Genomic DNA, 21,039 nt, shown 5'->3' with positions numbered 1-21,039 from the left:
CAGAGGTCTAGGGGCTGTGAAGTGGGTGGGAGAGGAGCAGGGTGGGTATGGATTGGGGGGGAGCCCCACTTGGGGCGCCCAGGCCCAGTCCAGCACCCACGTGGTTTATGTGGCCGGCCTGGGCAGGGCTGGACTGGGCGGAGCGAGGCAGGCGGACAGCAAGGAGGCGGGCGCGAGGGCGGGGAGCGGCGCGGAAGCCCGGCCACATAAAGGAGCTGGCGGCGCGACGGGGGCGGCTCTTTCCTGGGTGGGGTTTGTGAAGTCGTGGCCCGTTAGCAGGAAGCCCAGCAGTCGCCCCGACTCTAGTGAGGGACCCAATCCGAGCCCCCAGCCCCCGGAATCCGAGCGGTGTGTACTTTGTGCTCAGCGCTGCCCCACAGCTCCGAGCCAAACTTCGCCAACTCCGCCGCTTTTGCCGCCACCATGCCTAAGACGGTGAGTGTCCGGGGTGGGCGCTGCCGGCCCCAGGGTCTCTAGCTGACCCTTGTAGCCCCTTGATGATGGCTGGGGACTTGGCCAGCTACCCGCCGGCTCGGGACGCCGCGCCCTACGCCAGGGCCTGTGGTCGGGAGGGGCAGGAGTGGAGTCCTGGTATGGCGCGCCCTCGGGGGGTGGGGGGCTTGAGGTGGTCCCGGGCAAGAAGTGTGGACTGGGAGGGGCTGTTATGGTTCTCACATTCCAGTTCCCTACATCTGGGATGCGACCGTTGAGAAGGCTTCCTTGGGGGCCCAAGTTCTCTTGTCCCTGACAGGCCATGGGAGTGGGGGAGAAGACTCTGGTCCGAAGGAGAACACGTCCCCCAGTCCTGAAATTGGCGCCGTTCTGAAGCAAGGCTGTCACTGTCCAGGAGGGGCCATGGGAACCAAGAAGCAAGGTGGAAGGAGGGAGATCCTAAGGGCGGATCCCGCACCCCCACTCACCTTCCCCACAGCCTCCCCAGGCGCCTCCAGCTGTTTCCCACTGGTGGGGGGGGGAGGGGGTAGGAGAGAGTTGTGGAAGGACTCATTGAGGCTGCTTGCTTTTACCCAAGTGCACTAACACTTCACTAGGCACCAATCTGAAGGGAGGTCTGCCCTACCTCCTAGGGGAGAAGACTGGGTTCTTCGTCCTCTCCACTCGCCAAATCCCTGCCCTTCCCATTACTTAATGACTCGCTATCTCCTCCTATCCCCTCCGGACTGTTCTGTGAGGTGTGGATTCTTTCCTGTAGGGCCACACCTTTCTAGAGTGGTGGTAGCTTCTAGGATCTGGTCTCTAACCCACTGGCTGTTATGAGAAGAGCAGAAGCCTCCTGGGAGTGGGGCCTAGGGGGGCCGGATGCCCAGGAGGGTGGGGTGGGGGAGGAGTGTGCCTGAATAATGAGCCCTGCTTGCTTTTGTGCAAGTCATGCCAAATGGCTGCTGGGGCCCTTCCCTTGCCCAGGAAGGCCTGGTGACCACCTTGGTTTGAGTCCTTTAGGCCAAGCAGCTTGTTGGACTGGACTAGGCTGTGCAGTTCTCCCGGAACCCTCTCTAGGACTGCCTGAGCCTTGTAGAGCTGAGATAGTGACTAGCAGCCTTGAGAAGGGCTGGGGGGTCTCTGGATAAGAGGAGTCAGGATCCAGTTCTTTGGGTGTGTGCTGAGCTTTGGTTGCCAGGTTGCTGTATTCCAGCCTTATTGCCAAGTCATTCTTGCCTTTTCAAACCTTGTCCTTCAGAAGCACTAAGTTTTCAACAAGTATGTGCTTCTATCTCTCCTTTAAATTGTTGGTTTTACGCCATGGGGCTTTTCCACACTTACCCTCCCACCCCCAGGAGCCTCTCCTTGGGTTTATCCCTGTGGTTGACTCTTTCACTCCTCTTGAGGTACAGATGGGCCTAAATAGGTAGGTGGCTCTCTGGGAATAGACTGCCCATGACTTCTGTTCTCTAGTGGAATCTCTCATTTTCAATTCTGAGCTCTCTCACATTTAAACACAACTTGATGGGTCTGGAAATTGTCTCAAAGGGGCCTTAACCATTCCATCTAAGTCAAAATGGCAAAGAAGGTGGCATGGTGATCTTTATCATGGGTATGGAGAGAGACTGGAGTATGGGCTGTTTGATGCTAAGCCTAGGGTACTGAATGTACCTGGATACTGAAGGCATTTTTATGTAGATTGACTGAAACTTGAATCAAGTTGGAAGGAGAGGGCTGAATTTTGATACACTGGAAGATTTGGAGAATTTCCCATGCTGTTTGGCTCAAGGAATGATAAACTTCTAGGAGAAACAACTATATCATGCCTGAAAAGACCATACAATCTTAACTTGAAAGGGACCTCTGAGACTATTGATCTAATACCTCGCTCTCTTTCAACTAATGAAGGTAGTTAGGCCTATAGGGAGGACCTACCTAAGATCACATGGTGACAACCAAGATTGGGGTTTAGGCTTTTTGATGCTCATCATATTGACCCTGTATTCTGACTCAATGATTGGGTTCTTGAAGTGGAGTCCCCTTTTCTGCCCAACACAAGTTGTCTCCTGTTCTCAAGCCTTCCTGGTCCTCAGATAAAAGGGAGTGGATAATTTGGGCAAAGTAACCAATGTTGGCATTTGTGTGGTCTCTTGGTGAGAGTTGGGGGCATCACAAGGTGCCTCCTGTTTTCTCATTTCTCATCTCAATGCTGAGGTGTCCAGGGGCACACCCTAGTTCACTGCATATCAGCTAGTAGCTTTAATGAAGGGAGAAAATTCCTTGTTCTCCACTCCTTCACTAGTGTACTTCAGGCTATTTCTGGAGTATGACACATAGGGAAGGGTAGTGGAAAAATCAAATCCGCTCATTCACATGAACCATGTCTATAGTCTGTCCAGGATTGGTTTCACTTTTACAACCAATTGTCTCCCTCAGTCAATCTGAATCTGTTACGACATGCCCCTCTGCACGCCCTCCCTTCCAATTCTTTTTTTTTCAATTTATTGAGGTGACAATTGTTAGTAAAATTACATAGATTTCAGGTGTACAATTCTCTATTACATCATCTATAAATCCCATTGTGTGTTCATCACCCAGAGTCAGTTCTCCTTCCATCGCCATATATTTGATCCCCCTTACCCTCATCTCCCACCCCCCGCCCCCCTTACCCTCTGGTAACCACTAAACTATTGTCTGTGTCTATGAGTTTTTGTTTCTCATTTGTTTGTCTTGTTCTTTTGTTGTTTTTGGTTTATATACCACATATCAGTGAAATCATATGGTTCTCTGCTTTTTCTGTCTGACGCCAATTCTAATATTCTGCTTCTAGTTGCCAGTTTCCTGGGTCTGTTTTAGTAGCCAGAATGGAGAACTTATCAACTGCCATCTCCACTTTCTGGTGATGTTAAAAATTAAAAAAAAGGCCTTTCTTCCTTTCTACCCTCTATAACTGTTTTTAGATCACAAAGTCTTTGGGACACTCTTGGATTCCCTAAAAAGAGATTATTTTGAATTTTCAAGGTGTTCTTGAGATTTGGTTTGTTAGAGTTGAAAAGTTTCTTTGACTGTCAAGTCCAACCCTTCTCATGATATAGATGTGGGAACTGAGGCCCACCCAGGGAAGGACTGACCTAGAATGGTGCAGCATGCCAGTAGCAAAGCAGGACTTAAATCTGGGTCTTAGTTAGGGGGTCAGTCTTGGTAAAACCTTTTCAATTTCCTGGGTTTTTAGCCTGAGCTCCGCAGGTCAAGGGAAAGGTGGTTAAGTGGCCACTGATGGGACCATTCATGTCAGCAGACATAGAGCCCAGCTCCTTGAAGTACTTGAAAACTTCTAGGTCTGCATTCGGCTAAACTTTAACAGGGGCAGTGTGGACTGTTTATTCTCCTGCCATTCCTAGCATTGCTTGAGACACTTGAGTGGCACTAAAGTGGTACTTGGTGAATAGGAGGCAGAATCTCAGTCTTTTTTTAACCTTTGAACTAGCCCTGCCTACAGACTTCAGGGTGGGGCAATGGATCAGGAATGGAGGTTATGTGAGAGAAGGGTGACTCTTTGGATCTTGCATCTCTCCACTTCTTTGGTAATCCAGTTCACTCGTCCCTTTGTGAAAATGTAGATGATAGAGACAGAGCAGGAACCATCTTGGAGATTTCCTTTAGGCTTCTCCTTGAATAGCCCTCTGGGCAGAGAGGGGCTGCTGGTAGGGCAGGAGGGCATTCATGGGACCTTTGAAGGCACCAACTAATCTATACGCTCTCGTGTTAGGCTTGGAGATGGGAAGGTTGCTCTGTGAGTGGATGACAGAGATGGTATTGACCACTAGTCAGCTAACTCACAATTATTCTCTAGCTGCCTGTAACAATAGCTTGTTTTAAGGGTGTTCTTACTTTTCTCTTCCTCCTCTCAGGAGACTGCTTTACTTAATGGTGGAGCTAGAAGGGACATTTAGAGGTCATCTGGTCTATCTCCCTGACTCCAAATCCAGTTCTCTCTGGATGAGATGAGATAATAGCTACATATATTCCGAACCCTGTTCAAATAGTGTTGCTTGGCAACAGTGTGTCTAGGTCCCTTTTGTATCTTCCTGGGAGTCCCCCCCCACTGGAATTTCTAGCCTCAAGTTCCCCAGAGGGGACAAGATCAGGCTACCAACACTGCTAAGGTTGGGCCTTTCACGGCTAGAGTTACTGATTGGCATCATTACTGGCTGGGAACAGTCTGTTTCTGATCTTTCAAAGATAGAACTGAGTTTATCATGTACATCTTTCCCAACTCAAAATCTTTTTTCCCTGCTACCCCATCCCACTCTTCTGCCCCCATATTTAAAAACAGAGTACAAAGGTGGTCTCCTTTGGGGCAGTCTGTTGGTCAAGTGAAGGAGGTGCTCTTGTCATGATTGGCTGGCTTTGCTGTTCATCCCTCCTCCCATTTCATGCTTGATAGAGCTGAAAAACTTTTCAATTCCAGGTTCTGATTTGTGGTACAGAAGCGATTACTTAGAGGGTTAGCTCAGGAATACATTGATTTGGAACATGGGTGTTTGGAAATGGCAAGTAACCCTGAACTGAGAATTTTTCTTCTCTTTCCATGTAAAAAGATTATCTTCCCTGTTCTCAGTAAACTGATCCAAATGAAATAGGCCTTTAAGGCAAATCTCTTCTTTAGGCCCTCAGTCTCTCTAGCTTGTCATGAGGGAACTGTACTGTAATAGTAATAGGTGTACTCTAGGGACCCTTCCAGTACTAATATTCTTGAAACATTCTTTCCTCAAAATTTGAGTGCTTTCCATGTACTAGGCAGTATACTAGGCTATGCTGGGAATACAAAGTTGAACAGCACTTGCTAAAGTGTATCTACTTGTCCCCTTACACCTCTGGAGTGCTGTTTCTTCCTGGGTACTTAGTTCAGGATGGAGAGTTTATTGCTTGGAAGTTGGTTTATTTCATTAGTAGCTCTGAGAAGAACACTGGCATGAGTGTTCTTGGCCATTTCTTCTTGAGTCTATGGAGGGGAAAGGATTATGTCTTTCCTTACTGAGGAACAAGAAAGAAACCAAATGAGAGCCTCAGATAAACACTGAAAACTTCATGAGTTCCCCTCCCTTTCTTCTCACTGACTGTTGATAGCATATACTGCTTGTAGCTCTTCTGAAAGGCCAGGAAGTTACTAGGTTATATTTCATATTTCCTTTTAAACTTGTGAGTGTGGTAGTTAGATATATTGGTAGACACTGAGGAGGTGGTGGGCATAAACCAACCTCCTAATGTGTCTACCACCAGTGAGCTGAGGGCTAGCTGTTGTGGGGTGCAGCATTTCAAATGCATCTCTACTTAGGATGACCCAGAACTTCCTCAGCCTTAAGCTTCCCTTTAGCCAATTGTTCTGAATGGTCTAGGTTTCTTACAGGAGTGATTTGAACCACAGAGCAACTGAACTGGCCTTAAACTTTTTAGTTCAACCTTTATGCTTTAGATGGGGACACCAAACCCCAGAAAAGGGAAGTGATTTGAGTGAACTGGTAATAGGGCTGGGACTAAAATCCAACTTGCCTGGCCCCTAGTATACCAGAGGAATTTTGTATGTCTGCCTTATAAATGGCAGTCTCTGCAGGGTGCTCAGTGTTTTCTCTCTCTGTGCTGAGGGCGACTTGACCATAGTGTTATTGTGGTCATGGGAAGAGCAAGTCCTTCTGAGTGTGTAGAGCTGACCTTAGAGGTTACTTTATATGGAGATAGTTCGGGCTCTGACTGTGCCTTTGGGATTCTTTGTAGCACTTCCCGGGAAGGTAAGTGCTCTGCTTTGACTCTGAAGGGTGGTAGAAGGTGGACGTATGCACTGAAAGGCTGTAAGGAGAGGAGACTAGCCACATTTTCCTGCTTGAGACTAGACTTCACTGTCCTAAGAATTTTTATGGAGTAGAGTTACTTCTTTTCTATATTCATAGCCAAAGGGGCCAGCCCACTTGTTTGGGATCATATAAAGTTGATAATAGTTTTGGTAGGAGAACTTGGCTTTCCTGATTCCATGTTAGTGGTCTCTCATTGGACTTGCCTGTCTTGGAAGGATGACTCTTTTCACCCAGGGGACACAGACTTCCAGAGAATCGGCCCTGTGGTGATTATGTTAACAAGATGGCTGCAATGGAGTTCCCCTAAATAGCTTCTGCTGTAGCAGGTTTCAGTCAGTGGGTGATTCATTTCTGAGGCCTCAGAATGACTTTTCTCTCTTCCTTCCTGCCCCTCACCTAAATTCCCCGCTTTCTCCTTGCCATTTAAAATTTTGAGCTCTGACTTTGTATTTTCACTCAGTGCTCCAGCTTGACGTGTGGTTCCTTGAGTTAGGAGAATATTATGGTACTTTCCTTTCCACTTTGATGACAATTTTGCTGCTGTGGCAACCATTGAATACAGACTTCAGTCCCCTGGACTCAACCTTCACTATGTATCTCTAGGTGTTGTAGGCTAAACCTGGGGCAGGTAGCTAGCTAGAAAGTTCTTTTCAAGCTTTCATACTGTGTTTCCCCGAAAATAAGACCTAGCTGGACAATCAGCTGTAATGCATCTTTTGGAGCAAAAATTAATATAAGACCCGGTATTATATTATATTATATTATATTATATTATATTATATTATATTACATTACACCTGGTCTTATAGTAAAATAAGACCGGGTCTTATATTAATTTTTGCTCCAAAAGACACATTAAAGCTGATTGTCTGGCTAGGTCTTATTTTTGGGGAAACATGGTCGAAAGGGAGCATAAAGTAATGGTAAAAATACACGCTCTAGAACCAGATTGCTTGGGCTCAAATCCCCGCTCTGTGACCAATTAGGTGTGTAGCCTTGGGCAAGTTACTTAACTTCTGTGCTTCATTTTCCTCAACTGTAAAGTGAAGATAATAATAGTGCCTATCTCGTAGGGGTGTTGTGAAAATTAAATGAGGCAATTCATGTAAAATGCTTAGAAGTGTGTCTAGCATCTAATAGGGGCTATGCATATGTTAGCTATTATGATTATTTACAGAACTACTATCTGCCCAACCCTTTGCTAGGTAGAATGGGTAAGAAAGAAGGCAGGCAGCTGCATTCTCACCATTCGAGGGGTTGCTAGGTACTATTTACTATATAATGGATACAAATAAATGAATAGAGGATACAACTGCTGCTTTTGCAGGTCTACTATTTAATTGGAGATTTAGGGCTAACTCAGTTAAAAAGTTTGAAAAAATACATACATGTCATTTTCTAGAGATTTTAAGAAGGTAGTTTACTGGGACATGAACAGGGATTTGAAGGATGTGTATACTTGGGGGCATTGGCCATTCTGGGTGGGAGAGTGATGTGGTTTTGATATGTGGGCCTGAAATGAAGGAAGGCTTGAGATGCTGATTGTTTCAAGGGGAGCCACAGAGTACATGTGATCATAGACCTAGTTCCTCGTGCTGGGGTCTGTTGGAGCCAACAGTCCTATCTCAATTGGCAAAACTTCTGAAGGGGTTTGTTGGGAGACTGTACCTTGGGATTTCCAGAATTGGGTGAATTAACTAAAACAAATTTTGTTGTTTTTGTTGCCCAAGTAGGTATGTGAGAGGCTCTTCATGTTTCCATATTGGTTAAACCAAGGAATAGAGCTTAGTGATTACTCTCTAGGTCAGCAACCTAAAAACAACTTTCAGTTCTCCCAATGGCTTTACTGTTAGATAGGTATTTGGGATGGAATTGAAATGTGTGAGGACTTATTAGTGTGTGATTGTGAGAGGGTAAAAAGTGTGGCATTTTCTGGCCAGGGCACAGCTCTAGCATCTGGACCTTAAACTTGTAGAAATGGTCCTTTGGGTGATTTTCAAAGCACATTTTTTTGGCTGTGCCTGATGACAGAACCAGATTTGATGCTCCTTTCAATGGGCATCTTGTGGCATAAGGTAAGTGTTGACATAGCTCCTAGGCCACTGGTATGGTGACCTACCACTGTGCTTGTTTTGCAGTAATGTTTTGCCGGATAGCTCCTATGATTGGTGACTGAAAGTTTAAGTTTCTTTCCATCCGTAGTAACCCTTCTACTTTGGGGGAATTTGATAGATACTTTGTGTGGCCAGGGTATCAATCAGGGCCTAATGAGAGAAAAGTTGAGATGTGGGCATTTGGTCATACAAAACAAAGTATAATCCTGAGAAATCCTCTCCTTGGTATATATGTGGGAGGTCACAGGGGACAGCCTGGGAGGAGTAACAAGGCATGCCTATCAGGCTTGGTCAGCTTTTCCTTTCCTCTCTTTAGTCCCGGCCTCCCCCAAATACCTGGGAAGGATCAAGGCTTGTTTTTCTCCAGTGAAGTGTGTTTAGATAAGGTTCCTGACCTTACTGTCTTGGTCTAATCTGCCCGTCGCCTTTTTCAGAAAGCTCAGCCTGAAGGTTAGATTAAGTACAACCAGAGACTCTTACCTGTTGTAATCTTTAATTGGAGTTGACTAATCTGTGGAATGGAGTTGGAGGGTGGGGGTCAAGGTAACAGCCAATTTGGCTGTCAGTAGTTAAGTTGTACAAATCTTTGCTATCTTCAAGGGCTTTAAGTGAGCTAAATTCCTCTCCAAACCTCCTTGCAGATACTCCTGGGAGACTGACTAACCCATAGCAGTTTTCTTGCTGAGAACAAAGGTCACTTACCTCTTTGCCTTTGATTTTTTTCTTTTCTCTAACATGAAAATATCAGCAGGATCAGAAATCTGTATCCATAGTACAGCAAATCCCCCTTCCCCAGATTCCTTACTCCTCTGGGCACCTGGGCCATGGTGGATCTAACATGCTTGGTGAGAATGTCTGCCATTTTGCTTCAGGGTTACATCACACCTCTCTGCTGGTACTTGGAGAGCTGTTCCAGCAGGGCCTGAGGTGGGCCTGGGGAAAATCAAGCCTAGTTACCTTTCTCTCTGCCATAGCCTGGGCATTTTCCTAAGGTTGGGAGTTTGCCTCCTGGCCTTAGGCCAGTTGCCAGAGGAAACCAATGACTAAAGGCTTCCTCTCTGCGACATCACCTTCTGGAACCTTTCCTGATGATTCTCTACCAGTCAAGTATGCCTTATTTGGCTGTTTTCTCCCCCCTCAAATGCCCTTCGCCACCTCAACTAGTACTCTGTTCTCTGGTACAGGGAACGCCTTCTTCAAGTTTATATAGTTTCACTTGCAAACTTTTCCCTTTGTTTAGGGCCTGTTTAAAGCAGGAGTCGAGACTCTGATAGGAGGAATGGGAGAGGAGAGAGGAAGATAGGAGAGCTCTGGAATGACTGATTTCTCCACCCTGCTTTCTTATTTCTCCTTGCTCTCTCGACCCAGCCCGGTAGCCCCTTCTAGCTTCTTACCTAGAACTCTGATAGCCTAGGAGTAGTCTTGCTTGGCCTGAAAAGGCTCAGAGTATGGGGATGGGGTGGGGCAGGGTAGGGCAGGGGCTCTCAGCATCTGAAACTATTCCTCTGGAGTAGATAAAGCCTTCCAGTTGCTAAGTACTTTGTGTGCCTTTTGTATACCTATGGTTTTTACTTGGCTTTCCTGAGTGGGCTGGGTCCAATGTCCCTCTGCCTCTCATTCCCAGTTCTGAGCTGTCTAGCCCTAGGTCAGAAGAGCTGAGCTTTTGACACTTAGCTTGGGTAACTTCTCTCTCTCTTTCCAAATGCTTTTTAGTAGAAATGGTAGAAATGAATAGAAGAAATGAATAGAAATGAATAGAATAGTGTACCAAATCAGGATATCTGGTTTTTATTCTCTCTCAGTGTGACCTTGGGCAAGTCACTTTTATGGGCCTTAGTTTTCTTATCTGGAAAATGAAACATTGACTTTTTCTGACTTTCTGATTACCTGTGCCCAGTCTTTAAGAAGATACTAAGGAGTTCTTGGAAAGACCATAATAGAACAGAGAGCAGTGACTGGAGAAGTTGCACTCTTCTCTTTAGAATGACATTGGGAGTATTGTTCTCCTCCTCTCCCACCCCAACCAGCTATCAATGTGTAAAGTAGTCCTTTCTATTTCAGTGAGCTCTGCGTAGAGGTATTGGATCCACCAAACACAGAGCTCGCTGTGGGCATCCTGGCTCAGAGAGACACACTGTTGACTGAGTGTTTTGGGTGGGGCCTTGGAATCCAGCCTGCAAACCACAGTTGCTAGCTATTTTGGGTCATTGGTGACTCCAGGAAAAATAGAAGACCCTTGAATTGGTCATTGTTCTAGCAGAGAAGGGGAAGACCAAGAAACAAACCAAAACTGAATGCAAATGTGATTTGACTTCCTCTACCACCTCCCCCCACAACATCCCTCTCTTTAAGTCTATGACATTGCTTTTGGCTGAGTCTTAAATTTGCCAAACTCCCCTTCCCCTTCCCCTGTCTGAGTCACTGATGTCTATGTTGCCCTTGGATGGGGAGCGCTAGGTGATGTGGGTTTGGGTGGAGTGAAGCGGAGGGATTTCTAGTGAGGGAGATTGCCCCACGCCTGGCTTTCAGCCTTCAACTGATCCTGCATTTTGTGAATATGACTTCCTTTGGTGTTAGACCTGTAGATCAAAGGAGAGGGATTTCTGAATTTCCCATGAGGGACTGATGGGCTGATGGGGCATAAGCAAATTCCTGGAGATGGTGTACCCTTGGCTAGATCTGTTTTCATTCTTCTTCCTTAGTGACATTTTATATAGAGCTTGCAGGTGAATCAAGGATCCAGGCTGTATCTCAGCCACCTAGGAGTTGGCCATGAGCATGATCTTCACTTCCCCTGAGCCCCCTGGAGGGAGAATAAGATAGAAATCTTCTTGGCACCTGTCTTCCTTCCTTAGGGAAAAGTGCCTAGGGCAGTTTTCAGAGAAAGCTTAGTGGGTAGAGCTGGGTAATGCTTTTGCATGGAAGATTCTTCCCCAGCATTGAGCTGGAATGGCTTCTGGGTCATGCAGGAGCTTGCTATTGGGAGCAGCCACCTTGCTGGCAGCCTTTCCTTCTTAGGGGCCTCACATGGGTTGTTAAGGAATCCAGTTGCAGGTGGTAGATTAGAATGGCTGTTGCTGAGGGAGAGTAGGCAAGCAGGTAGAGGGGGGAGAAGTAGAAGGAAAGAAGAGTCAAATGGGAAAAGAGTGATTCTTTATTTTTATATTTCCCATGTTTATAAAACCCGACATGGCATATGACAAAGTTTAGCAAATAGAGGCAAACTGTTCTATAAGCCCACCATTTTAACATAGCAATTTTTATTTATGTGTATTTCTTGTCACATCTCATATATGTACCTTAATTTTCCATGATGCAGTCATGGTGTACATAAAACATCCTACTTCTTTATCCTTACTTACCACTAAAAACTTAGGTAAATGCTATTTAGTTTTTAAAAATGACTGTTGCAATGGCTTTACAAAATTCCATCCAATGGCTATGTCGTAATTTACTTAATCATTCCCCTGTAAGGGGAGGGGGGCATTTGTATTGCCCCCAGCATTTGCCAGTTTTTATAACACTGCAGTGAATGTGAACAAGACAAAATATAAACCCCTTAGTATGGTATACAGGGAGAACATTTTGATCCCTGGCTCAAGCCTAGCGCCTCTCCAGACTCGGCTCCCACTTCTCCCCACATGTACGCTATGCTGTAGCTTTATGGGGTCAAGTTTCCCCAAGTAAGTCACACCTCTTATATCTTTTAGGTTTAGCACGTGCTTTTTCTTTCAGCTTAAAGTGTCAAGTGTCTCTTCTTCACTTCCCCCCACTCCATGTCACCTCCACTAGAAGCTTTCTTTAATACTCCCAGGTAGTATTAGTTACACCATCTTCTGTGTGCCCACTGTGCTTTGTAGGAATTTCTGTTATTATACTTAACATGTGGTATTGCAGCCATCTGGGCTCCCAGGATTTCTTCTTCAGTAAACTTTTGGATTTGAAAATTTCTAACTCCTCTACCTCAAGAAGGGGTTGTTGTCCAGGTGGAGGTGGTTAGGGATGGTCAGGCCTTTGAAGAGTATATAATCAGTTACAGACATTGAGAGGGAGAAGCAGCAGTAATATATGCAAGGGATCCAACAGTGTTGGGTGAACCCCTGGTAGAACATACTAGGCACTAGTCTCAGAGAAAACATACCTATTTGTTTGGATGATCTATCCATATAAAATACTGCCATTTGCAACAACATTGGTGGATCTTGAGATTATTATGCTAAGCGAAATAAGTCAGACAGAAAAAGTCGAGAACCATGTGATTTCACTCATATGTGAAATATAAAACTGAAAGCAACAAAGGAACAAGACAAACAAATAAACAAAAACTCATAGACACAGACAACAATTTAGTGGTTACCAGAGGGTAAGGGGTGGGGGAAGAGGGTGGTAGAAGAGGGTAAAGGAGTTCAAATATAAGGTGATGGAAAGAGAACTGACTCTGGGTGGTGAGCACACAATGAGATATATAGATGATATATTACAGAATTATACACTTGAAACCTATGTAATTTTACTAACCATTGTCACCCCAATAAACTTAATTTAAAAAAAGAAAAGAAAATATACCTTGGAGAAGGGAAGGGTGCATTAGCACCTGGGGGTGGGGCGGGGGGAGAGGCCTGAAAGAGTCTTGCTGGCCTTGACCTACCAGTGCAAATTTTTCAAACCATTTTGGATATCCGTTTTCCATCTGTGAAAAAAGAAAGAGCATCCTACTTCTTAGGGTTTTGGTCAAGATTTAGGCGCTAATGCATCTGAAAGTGCTCTGTGAGGTGTGGGGAACAGGGGCGGGAGGGTGGCCCAGGATACCCTAGAATTTTTCTTCCAGTTGGCCTCTTAAAATTCTGTTTTATGTGTGTTTCTTATTAAGGCTCTGAGCCCAGAATGCCAGATGCTATGGTTCCCTCGAGCAAACATTCCTGCAGGTGCCCCACAGCCTGGTGGTTTTAGTGGGAGGTATGCAGGGGAGTCCCATCTCCCCACTCACCTGCGCAGAATGGCTCCAAGTGGCCCCATCACAGCCCTACTCAAGAATGGCCACAAGTGGCTGGGGAGGGAGGTGCCACCTTCTCCTCAGCTCTTTAGCATCAAATGAGTGGTACTAGAGTAGAGGGTTTCCCAACATCCCTTCAGCTGGAGGTGGAAGTATTTATAGAAACTGCAGTGAAACTGGGCACCTTTTCAGACCTTCTGTCCCCAAGCCTGCCATGCACTGTTAGAAGGACATGTCTCTGTGTCTGTCACTTACTGTAAGGTGTGATCAAAAAATATGGTGAATGTTTAAATTTAAAAAACTGTATTACAGTAAAAGACACATTGCCATTATTCCCCCTCAAAATATTCCCTCTCATGTCAAACACACTTATCCCATTGTTCTTGCCACTTTCTGAAGCAGTTCTGGAAGTCCTCTTTTGTGAGTGTCTTTAGTTGCAATGTCGAAGCTGCCTCGATGTCCTGGATCATTTTGACTTTGGGGAAGAGCCAGAAGTTGCACAGTGCCAGATCCAGTGAATAAGGTGGATGAGGACACAGTGTAATGTTTTTATTTTACAGAAATTGCTATATTCCAGAAGCGATGTGTGACACAGAGCATTGTTATCATGGAGGATGATTTACGACATACTTTAAAACACCTTCTTTCAACCATAGCTCACATCTGACTGACTTCACCAAACAAGTTTAAACTTGTCACACACTGTTAATAAGGTTCAACACGCCGCTTTCCATATTGAAGATCTCTGCCTTTCCATTGGATGGCACTTGGTAGCAGCATTCACCATATTTCATGATCACAACAGAAAGGCTATATGTCACCCATCGCTTCTGGTACGGCAATTTCTGTCAAATAAAAACATTATGGTGTGTCCTCTTCCACCTTACTCTCCGGATCTGGCACCGTGCAACTTCTGGCTCTTCCCCAAAGTCAAAATGACCATGAATGGTAAATGTTTTGAATTGATTCAGAACATCAAGGCAGGCACGAGAGTGCAACTAAAGACACTCAACGAAAGAGGACTTCCAGAACTGCTTCAGAAAGTGGCAAGAATGAAGGGATGAGTCTGTTGGAAGTGAGGGGGAGTATTTTGAGGGGGATTGATGGCAATGTGTCTTTTACTGTAATAATTTTTTAAATTAAAGTTTATTGGGGTGACAATTGTTAGCAAAGTTACATAGATTTCAGGTGTACAATTCTGTATTACATCATCTATAAATGCCATTGTGTGTTCACCACCCAGAGTCAGTTCTCCTTCCATCACCATATATCTGATCCCCCTTACCCTCATTTCCCACCCCCCAGCCCCCTTACCCTCTGGTAACCACTAAACTGTTGTCTGTGTCTATGAGTTTTTGTTTCTCATTTGTTTGTCTCGTTCTTTTGTTGTTTTTGGTTCATATACCACATATAAATGAAATCATATGGTTCTCTGCTTTTTCTGTCTGACTTGTTTCGCTCAGCATTCTAATCTCAAGATCCATCCATGTTGTCACAAATGGTCCTATTCCATCTTTTCTTACTGCTTAAATTTAAACATTCACCGTATTTGTTGATCACTCCTCGTATACGCGTATGCTCGTCAAAGACCTGCCCATCCCACCAGTCTTGGGCAAACAACTCATGGGGAACCGTCCAAGCCAGATTTAAAGTCTTTGGATGGAAATTCTCCTCCATCTAAGGTGCTTTTAGTTTTCTCCACATTCTACCCATGGCTTCTTGCTGCTGTCCTGGCAATTTGAAAACCCACAATCCACCCCAGGATTTTATGTTTTATAAAGGAAGCAAATTACCTGAATCTATGGAAGATCTGTTAGTCAACTACAATATACAACAAGGGGGAGGGTCTTGCTCAAGGTCACTTAGTGAGTCAGGGGCAGAAGCAAGTCTTGAAGCCAAGACTGTCAGGTGTGTATCTTTCCATTCTAGCAGGCTAACTCACTAAGAATATAAGCTTCTTGAGAAGGGGGATGGTTTCCCACTACCCGTTGTATCCCCAGTATCTAGCCTGGCATAGAAGAGGTACTCAACAAATATTTGTTGAATAGATAATTAATAGCTACTATTGTCAAGTTGGAATAGTCTTTCACAGACTCCTTTGGCTAGGTCTACTGGAAAGCCAAACAAAAATCCTAGTGGTCCACTAGAAATTATGTAATGAGGGTTGAGCTGAGCCCTGGCAGAATGGAGCTGAGTAGTGCCAAGGAATGGGGAGGAGTTGTCCTTCTTGTGCACCTTGGAGAGCCTGTTTACCTGTGAGTGGCCAGCTTGTTCACAGCCAATTTCCACTCCCTTTTCCCATGTCTTCACACAATACAGTAGTATTCATGCCAAGGGGGAATATTCAAATGAAACATTTTAGTGGATTCTAACAGGCAGCCGTGCAAGCATTTCTGTCTGCCTTTGTGAAGCAACCTAGAATTTGGCCCTAGAGTACATATTTGAAGCATTACCCAGTTTTAAAATTGTTTGTATGTGTGCTGCTCATTGTGACATGGCCAGCAGGCAGGGCAGCACTATGATACATAATCCTGAGAGGTTTGTGCTCCTGATGTTTAGGGACAGAGTTAGCCACTGTATTCAGGGATGGGCAGAGCCAGGCACAGATTGGGGGAGGACAGCAGGGAAGTCCTGTAGATCACCAGGTTGATGCACTCAGCAGCTGTGTTCTGCTGTTGCTGCTGTTGCTACCACTATCACCTTAGGGCACAGCTGTGTATCTGCAGATTTGGGCGTGTTTTAGTCAAGGTAGGCTAATTTGGAGAGCAATAGGAGGTACTCTTCCCCCCACCCATTTCTAAGAGAAGGAGGTGGCCAGCATTTGGGAGGTATAGGTTTAGGCCTACTAGATAGGGTTGGGTGCCCTAAAATAACAAGAACCTCTGAAGGTCATCTTATCTTGTTTTTTTTAATTTATTTTTTAAATTTAAAAAAATTTCAATTATAGTTGACATTCAATATTACATTATTTCAGGTGTACAGCATAGTGATTAGACATTTACATACCTTACAAAGTGATCCCCTGATTAGTTTAGTGCCCACCTGGCATCATACATAATTATTATATATTCAATATATTCCCTATACTGTACTTTATATCCCTGTGATGGTCATCTTGTCATTAAAGGAATTTTTTTTTGGTTCTTACAGTGCTGAGCTAGACACCGTACAATGAATGTTAATAGTCTGTGGTATTTTGTAGGGCAGACTTAAATACACACAGACTGTTTATTTTGTAATTTTTGATTTGTGATTTTTTTTCATTATGGAACTAATACATATTTACTGTAAGAAATGAAACAGCACTGAAAAATATAAAATCCTCTGTCTTTTGCCCTGACTCTATTATTCTCCAGAGAGAACCACCATTATTAACCAGATTGTTTTGTGAACTGAGACTCCTTTGAAATTCATTTATACATATATAACTTTAAACACACATATAACACAAAACCACACTCTTCTGCAACTTTTTTTTCTTACTATGTGGTGGCCATCTTTTCATGTCAAATCAGATTTTAATGTTTGTATGGGCTCATCAATAAACAAATTATCCAATGGGTGAAACACTTAAAATCCATACAAGTGAAAAAGGGCCTATAATCTTAGTGGAGTGGAAAGGGAAGAGGACATTGTAGGGGCTTGCCTACCTAAGACAGAAGGCTTTCTGGACATGGTGGGAGTTGTGGCCCTTCTGTTGGGATGAAGGCTAGGATGATGAAAGCTGCTTCTAAGCTCAGTAGACCCCACATATAGAGATTGTCCTGATTTCACCTGTGCCTAAATGATCTTAGTAGAGTGATTGGCAGTAGGGTATACCATTTTTCTGTGCTTTTGCCAGTTTGGGGTAGTTTGATTCCAAACAGTACCTGAGAACCCTGTTTCCCAGAATATCTCTGGCTGTTATAGCTGTCTGAGGTTAGAGAAATAAGCTGTGTGTGTGTGTGTGTGTTGGAGATGGGCACATGCCTTTTCAGTCTTCCCCAAAGAAGAGCAGTGAAGCTGGATTAAGTTCCACCCTCACCCCCATACTTACCAAGGATCTTGTCCAGGTGGCAAGAAAGTAGAATATTGTAAATACTCAACTGTAGCTAAGCCATCCAGTTGAAGAGTAGGAGAGTAGAGACTTGTGAAATACAAATACACATACAGTATCTTTTGAAGAAAAATTAGCCCAGTGTCTGCTCCTGGTCTTAGAAGCTTGCTGGCTTAAGGGTATTGATCATGTTGAAGAAGCCAGGCCAGGCATGGAGAAGCAGAATTACCAGAAATGCAGGCTCTCTTCTGCTCACTGGCATGCCCCGCCTTTCTCTTCTTAGTCCCCAGACTTTCACAGTGGGTGGAGCAGAGCTTCTGCTTGCCCAGCCTGTAATCCTGGAGCCTCTGACACCAGAGGTTGACCTTGACTGGGCCAGGCCTATGGGCTACTGCAGGCATTATTGCCTTACCCTTAGACAAACAGGAAGCTTTATACAAACAAATTCCGAGTTATTGGAGCTTTCTGAATCCTTGTGGGGCAGGGAGAGCAAGGCTCTGAGATCAGACTCCAAAAAAGAAAAGGGAATTACATTTTAAATTATTTTTTGGGCTACCTCAGAAGGCTTGGATCCAAAGTACCTCTAAGGCATTTATTATAGGCCAGGCTTGTAGGAAGATCTGTGTTTCAGTGCTGATAGGCGGTGTGACCTTGGGCAAATCCCTTAACCTCCCTGAGCCTCCCATTCTTCTTTGGTAAAGTGGGGATAATACTAGCCTCAGAGTTGATGGGAAACTTATATAAGAGAACATTGGAAAGCCCGCAAATGTTAGTTCAATAGAAAATCAAGCATACAAGATTCAGATGCTCAGAGAAGCTTAAATCATGTTTTAACAGCCTCTGTTGACAAAGGCAGTAGATTGTATCAGTGGATGAAAGACTTATACCTCACCATTAAGAATGGTTATGATTCTTAAAAGGGTAAGACTTAGTTATCAGGAAAAGTTCACTTCTGCGGAACAGCTCATTTATAGACCGTCTGGGATCAATGATGTATTGCAATAATCAGCTTTCAACTATCTATAGCAAAGAAATTTAGGGGGTGACTTCCTGCTTTCCAAGTAGTTCGCTGTTTAAAACATCCCTGCCAGATGTGAATTGAAGGAATCCATTTACAGGTTGGCTGGCATTGCCTTGCAATTTTTTTCCAGTGTTCTTAGCTTTTCTCATCCTATGTCTGGACCAAAAAAAAAAAAAAAAAAAAATCCCAACACAAATACAGATATACAGATACGGGTAATTCTCTACAATTTGTGATATGCATCATAGTTATCAACCCTTTTTACCACTATTATTATGTCATTTGATATTCATTAACTCTAGTTGGCAGGTTAGGAATTATTATCCCCACTTTTTCATATGGGGAAACTGAGGTTCAAAGAGGTTAAGTGACTGCAAAAATTACTCAGCTAGTGAATAAGGGAGATAGGACATGAGTGAGAAACAGATGACTTTGGTTTTAGACTCTGCATAGGGTAGAGTGTGGAAAGGGGAGACAAGTGTTGTTTCATAAAGGCCTGGACTTAAGCTCTAGTCATGGTTAGGCCAGGGTTCTGAGGCTAGAAAGGAAGTTTGAGCTTTAAATATTAGGCCATTCAACTGTTCAATAGTTGCCCAACCTCCCTTTAGTTTCTTCTTCTAAAATATAATGAGTTAAGAATAAAGTTTAGAGGGAATTCTAGTAAAGTCTGTGTGGGGATGCCCGCCTGTCATGTTGTTTATGTTCTGTCTGTTTGGGGCCTGGCCTAATTCTTGTTTTGAAGCTGGCTTCTTGTGTCACCCCTTTTGCTAGAGTCAGACCACTGCCTTCAAGGCTAGTGGAGCTTTCCACCTGGTTGAGCCAATAACTTTCTTGGCTTTGCCTTGTTCCTGGATATGTAAATGTTGCGCATTAGAAAGTGAGAATTGTTTGGGGACTAATTAGGCCTAGCTAATGTAGGGTCTTGTTTGTACCTTGGTGGGAGCATGAGCATTCGTCTAACTTGTTGAATGGAGGAGGTACTGGGGAATTGTGGAAAGAGCTCTATTCTTCAGTTGAAGAGCTGGTTTTTAGTCTGAACTTTGCTGCTCATTTCCCAGGACAATCTTGGCCAAGCCCTTTCCCCTTTTATGGCCATGGTCTATTCTACAAGGAATTGGTTTGGCTAATCTCTGAGAGCCATTCCTTCTCTGAACGTTTGTGGTTTATTCAGAAATGTCACATTCCCCAACAGTGGAGGCTGGTCTGCCCTACCTTGGGTAGGGGATGGTGGTACACATCTCACAAATGTTTTCATTCTCTGGGGAACTGGGCCAAATGGCAACTCTACGAGCGCTGAGAGGTTGGGAGTTGTCAGCTATGTCTGGCTTTTGGAGAAGAGACCTTCATAGAAGGGCCTTGGGAATGTTCAGGAACATAACTGAGTAGAGGGGTAGGCAGGAGGGTGGCAGGGGTTAGTCCAGGCCTGATGTAGGTAAGGAGGGAAGAGGTGCTCTGGAAAGGTAGTTCTTAGGGAACCCACCAGAAACAGGCGATAGAATGACATCATGAGATAGACAGTTTAGTGTAGTCCCTGGCCAGATAGTCCCTGGTCATAAGTAGTTGGTAAGCCCTCAGGAATGTGAGACAGTCACATGGGTATGTGTCACTGGAGCAGCCAAAGGCTGTGAAATCAGGAAGAACAGTTTTCCCTTGTCACCATCCTCTCTGTGTAGGATATGAGGTCCTTAAATTTGGGCCATAGAAACTAGATGTGGCAAATGAATAAACATAGGGCATAATGGCAGATAAGCCCGGTCCTTTAGAAGAAGGAAAATCATAGTGCTTGCTTGATGTCAAAGCATGTGTAGTGCAATTTACTAGTGCTGATACACTTTATTATTATTTTTTCTTGTTGATTTGAAGCAAGGTTGGAAAAAGGGGGAAATTTGAACTTATGACTCTAGTGGCCCTAGGGGCCAGAATGAAGGTCGAGTTTAACTGTTAGAGTAGGGGGATGAGTTTTGCATGGGGCCAGATAGGCTCCTTGCCTTCTCATCCACTGGGGAAGTCCAGCTTGCCTATGCACTTGGTCTTGGCCAGCTTGTGGAAGCATATGTAGACTCTGATTAATCATTATGGCTTTAGGGCTTTGGGCATCAGTAGTTTTTAAGAGCTCCCCTAGGATAGTCTAATGTTGGGCCAAGGTTGATAAGTACATTGGTAATTGAAGCTGCTCCATGTTACATCTGAGAAAACTGAGTCTGAGAAAGGGAAGGCCTATGCCCATGGCAACATAGAATGGTTACAGCTGAGCTGAGCTGAGTCTTCGTATTCTACTCTCATAGCTGGAGGTAAAGGTGGCCCTGACAGCTCTACTGAGCAGCCTTTAAACTTGGCCTTTGGCCCTGGATGAGATATGTGTGCCCCCCATCCCCCAAAGGTGCTACAGGAAGTGGTGGGGTTCACAGTAACTAACTGGACCTAAGGGAGGTAAACAGCTCTCTTTAGAGTATAAATTCACTGTCTGGGCATGTGTAGACTGGTGGTGGTGGTGTGGGGGATAGGACAGGATGGGAAGTGAGTAATGTTCTGGGCATCAAGGCATTCAGTTAGTGAGAACATTACAGGGAGTTGGTGAGTAAGAG

At 44.5% G+C, this 21,039-nt stretch overlaps 1 protein-coding gene across 1 annotated transcript in view; it reads left to right on the top strand.

Annotated features, from left to right (window-relative positions):
- Positions 1-234: 234 nt before the first annotated feature.
- MSN (moesin) overlaps positions 235-21,039 on the top strand; it is a 66,551-nt gene continuing 45,746 nt past the window's right edge. Inside the window, exon 1 of the mRNA XM_019717510.3 lies at positions 235-435. Within this exon, the coding sequence (XP_019573069.1) occupies positions 424-435 (12 nt within the window). The 5' untranslated portion in view covers positions 235-423. The remainder of the gene's footprint in view (positions 436-21,039) is intronic.

This window comes from Rhinolophus sinicus, chromosome 18, assembly GCF_057876585.1.
Source record: "Rhinolophus sinicus isolate RSI-liver-muscle chromosome 18, RSI-T2T, whole genome shotgun sequence".
Lineage (NCBI taxonomy): Eukaryota > Metazoa > Chordata > Mammalia > Chiroptera > Rhinolophidae > Rhinolophus > Rhinolophus sinicus.
This window is presented reverse-complemented; position numbering and strand designations above follow the sequence as displayed.